Source organism: Penaeus chinensis, chromosome 32 (assembly GCF_019202785.1).
Source record: "Penaeus chinensis breed Huanghai No. 1 chromosome 32, ASM1920278v2, whole genome shotgun sequence".
Classification (NCBI taxonomy): Eukaryota; Metazoa; Arthropoda; class Malacostraca; order Decapoda; family Penaeidae; genus Penaeus; species Penaeus chinensis.
Window position 1 is genome coordinate 28,638,738 of NC_061850.1, and position 2,500 is coordinate 28,641,237.

A 2,500-nucleotide genomic window follows, 5' to 3' on the forward strand; every position below is an offset into this window, starting at 1 on the left:
TCTCTTCCTCTTTTACCTTCAGTTCTACTCTTATTACTTTGCCAATTTATCTATTAATCTATTTACGTTCCCCTCATTCCATTTCCTTTTCTCTTGACGCAGATGGAGAGCGATATTCCAGGAGCTCCCTTGAGTCCGAAAGATTTTGAAAACAGCGCTCACATGAGTAAGTAAGGGGCTGTCGGGGTGGGCGGGGGTGGAAGAGTGGGTGGGGGGGGGGGTAGTGAAGGTAGACGCTTCTGTGTACGTGTGCGTGGGTGTGTGAGTGTGGTGTGAGTGTGTGTATTTGTGTTTGTTTTTATTTGCATACTATTCACACACACACAACATATATACATATATGTTCATATATACATATACATCATTTATATACATACATATATATACACACACCTATCTCTCTCTCTCTCTCTCTCTCTCTCTCTATATATATATATATATATATATATATATATATATATATAAATATATATATAAATATATGTGTGTGTGTGTGCGTATATACATATATATAAGTATATATAAGCATATATATACATATATATATATATATTTACGAAAGATGGAATAATGCAATACCGCCTCGTCAGGGAGGATTGTTATATATTTATATCAATGCGGTATTGCATTATTCCATCTTTTATATTTATACACCTCAGTCTATCTGACTTCGGTTTCGAATTTCTAAATCAATTTCCACCGAATGCCCACGGGGAGTGTGTGTAAAACCTCGCTATCATTACTCATGTATGAGTAGATCCTAGTTGCACACTCCATAAGTAACATAAGTTCGAGGCCTGGTCAGGGATGAGTGATATATATATATATATATATATATATATATATATATATATATATATATATATATATATATAGCTAGTTAAAGAGACACAAGTTTGGTGGATGGAGTAAATAATAGAAAAAGGAGAGAGAGAGAGAGAGAGAGAGAGAGAGAGAGAGAGAGAGAGAGAGAGAGAGAGAGAGAGAGAGAGAGAGAGAGAGAAAGAGAGAGAGAGAGAGAGAGAGAGAGAGTGAGAGAGACAGAGAAAGAAATAATGACAGACAGACAGATAAGCAGTCACACACACACACACAAACAAATAACCCCCCAAAAAACCCGCCTAAAAACAAAAACGACACACAAACAAACGACCTATCCCCCATGCCCCTCTCTCACCTCCTCCTCCTCCTCCTTCTTCCCCTTCGTCAGTCCACGAGGCGATCGACACCCACCAGCAGCCCGATCCTATAGAACTCGCAGGACTCTACCAGGGGGATATCATCCTCAGCCCGAGAGATCCTAGTTATTCTGCCATGGTAAGTCTGCATCAGCATCCTTATCAGTGTCATTATTATTATTATTATTGTTATTATTATTATTATTATTATTATCATTATTGTCTCTATTATTATTACTATTTTCATTATTGTTATCATCATTATTATTGTCACTATTATTATTACTATTTTCATTATTATTAGCATCATTATTATGGTCACTATTATTATTACTATTTTCATTGTTATTATCATCATTATCATTTTCATTATTATTCTTATTCTTACCATTACCACTGTTATTATTAGCATATTTTTTATATTGTATGTTTTAGTATTAACGCTATTATTAATATTATTATTATTATTATTATCATTATTATTATAATTGTTATTTTGTTGCTCATATAGCTACTATCATTAACACTATAGTTATTATAAATACCATTAATTCATGATAATTATCATCATTATCATTATCACTTGTCATTTATCATCGCCTGTTAATATAATTATCATTATTCACTGCTATCACCATCATCATTAGCATCATTATATAATCATTTATAAGCTCAGTCGTTTGGTCGTGTGTCCGGCTATCTAATGACGCAATAGTTCAGGTAAAAAAAAAAAAAAAAGAAAAAAAAATTAACGTTTATTAGTCGTCTGTCTCTGTAATATTCATCAATTACATTCATATAATTATCAAGTCAAATCAATTATTCATTAACGTTTTGTGATTAACTTTGATTCCAACTCACTTTCTCTCCTGTTCATAGTTATTATCAGTCCATATGTTCACTAGAATAATCTTGTTAATTTATTATAAATTATCTTGGTTTACTTGTGATTCATATACCTTTCATTAGGTGTAATTTTACAAACACACATACTCATGAACACAGACATACGCTCACACACATATGTATAAACGTAATATTTTCTCTGTCTCTCTCTCTCTCTTCCTCCATCCCTTCCTCTCCCTCTTCCTTCCTCTTTTTCTCTCCCACTCTTTATCTATCTACTTTTACACGCTATTCACTTGTATACCAATGACTCATGCACCTCTTTCCTCCGTTCTTCTTCCTCCTTGCAACGACTCCACATACTGCTTTCCTCCATTTCCCTTCCTTTTCACATACTCTTTCCTCCATTTTTGTCCCCTCATGCTCCTTCATCCTCACATACTGTTTACCTCCACTTCTGTCCCTCCTTGCTCCTT

At 34.0% G+C, this 2,500-nt stretch overlaps 1 protein-coding gene across 3 annotated transcripts in view; it reads left to right on the forward strand.

The window, feature by feature from the left end:
• Window positions 1-2,500, forward strand: part of LOC125042641 (zinc metalloproteinase nas-4-like) — a 19,301-nt gene that overhangs the window by 7,267 nt on the left and 9,534 nt on the right. For all 3 annotated transcript variants that reach the window (XM_047638413.1, XM_047638414.1, XM_047638415.1), the window contains exons 3-4: window positions 103-166; window positions 1,211-1,317. In XM_047638413.1, the coding sequence (XP_047494369.1) occupies window positions 103-166; window positions 1,211-1,317 (171 nt within the window). The remainder of the gene's footprint in view (window positions 1-102; window positions 167-1,210; window positions 1,318-2,500) is intronic.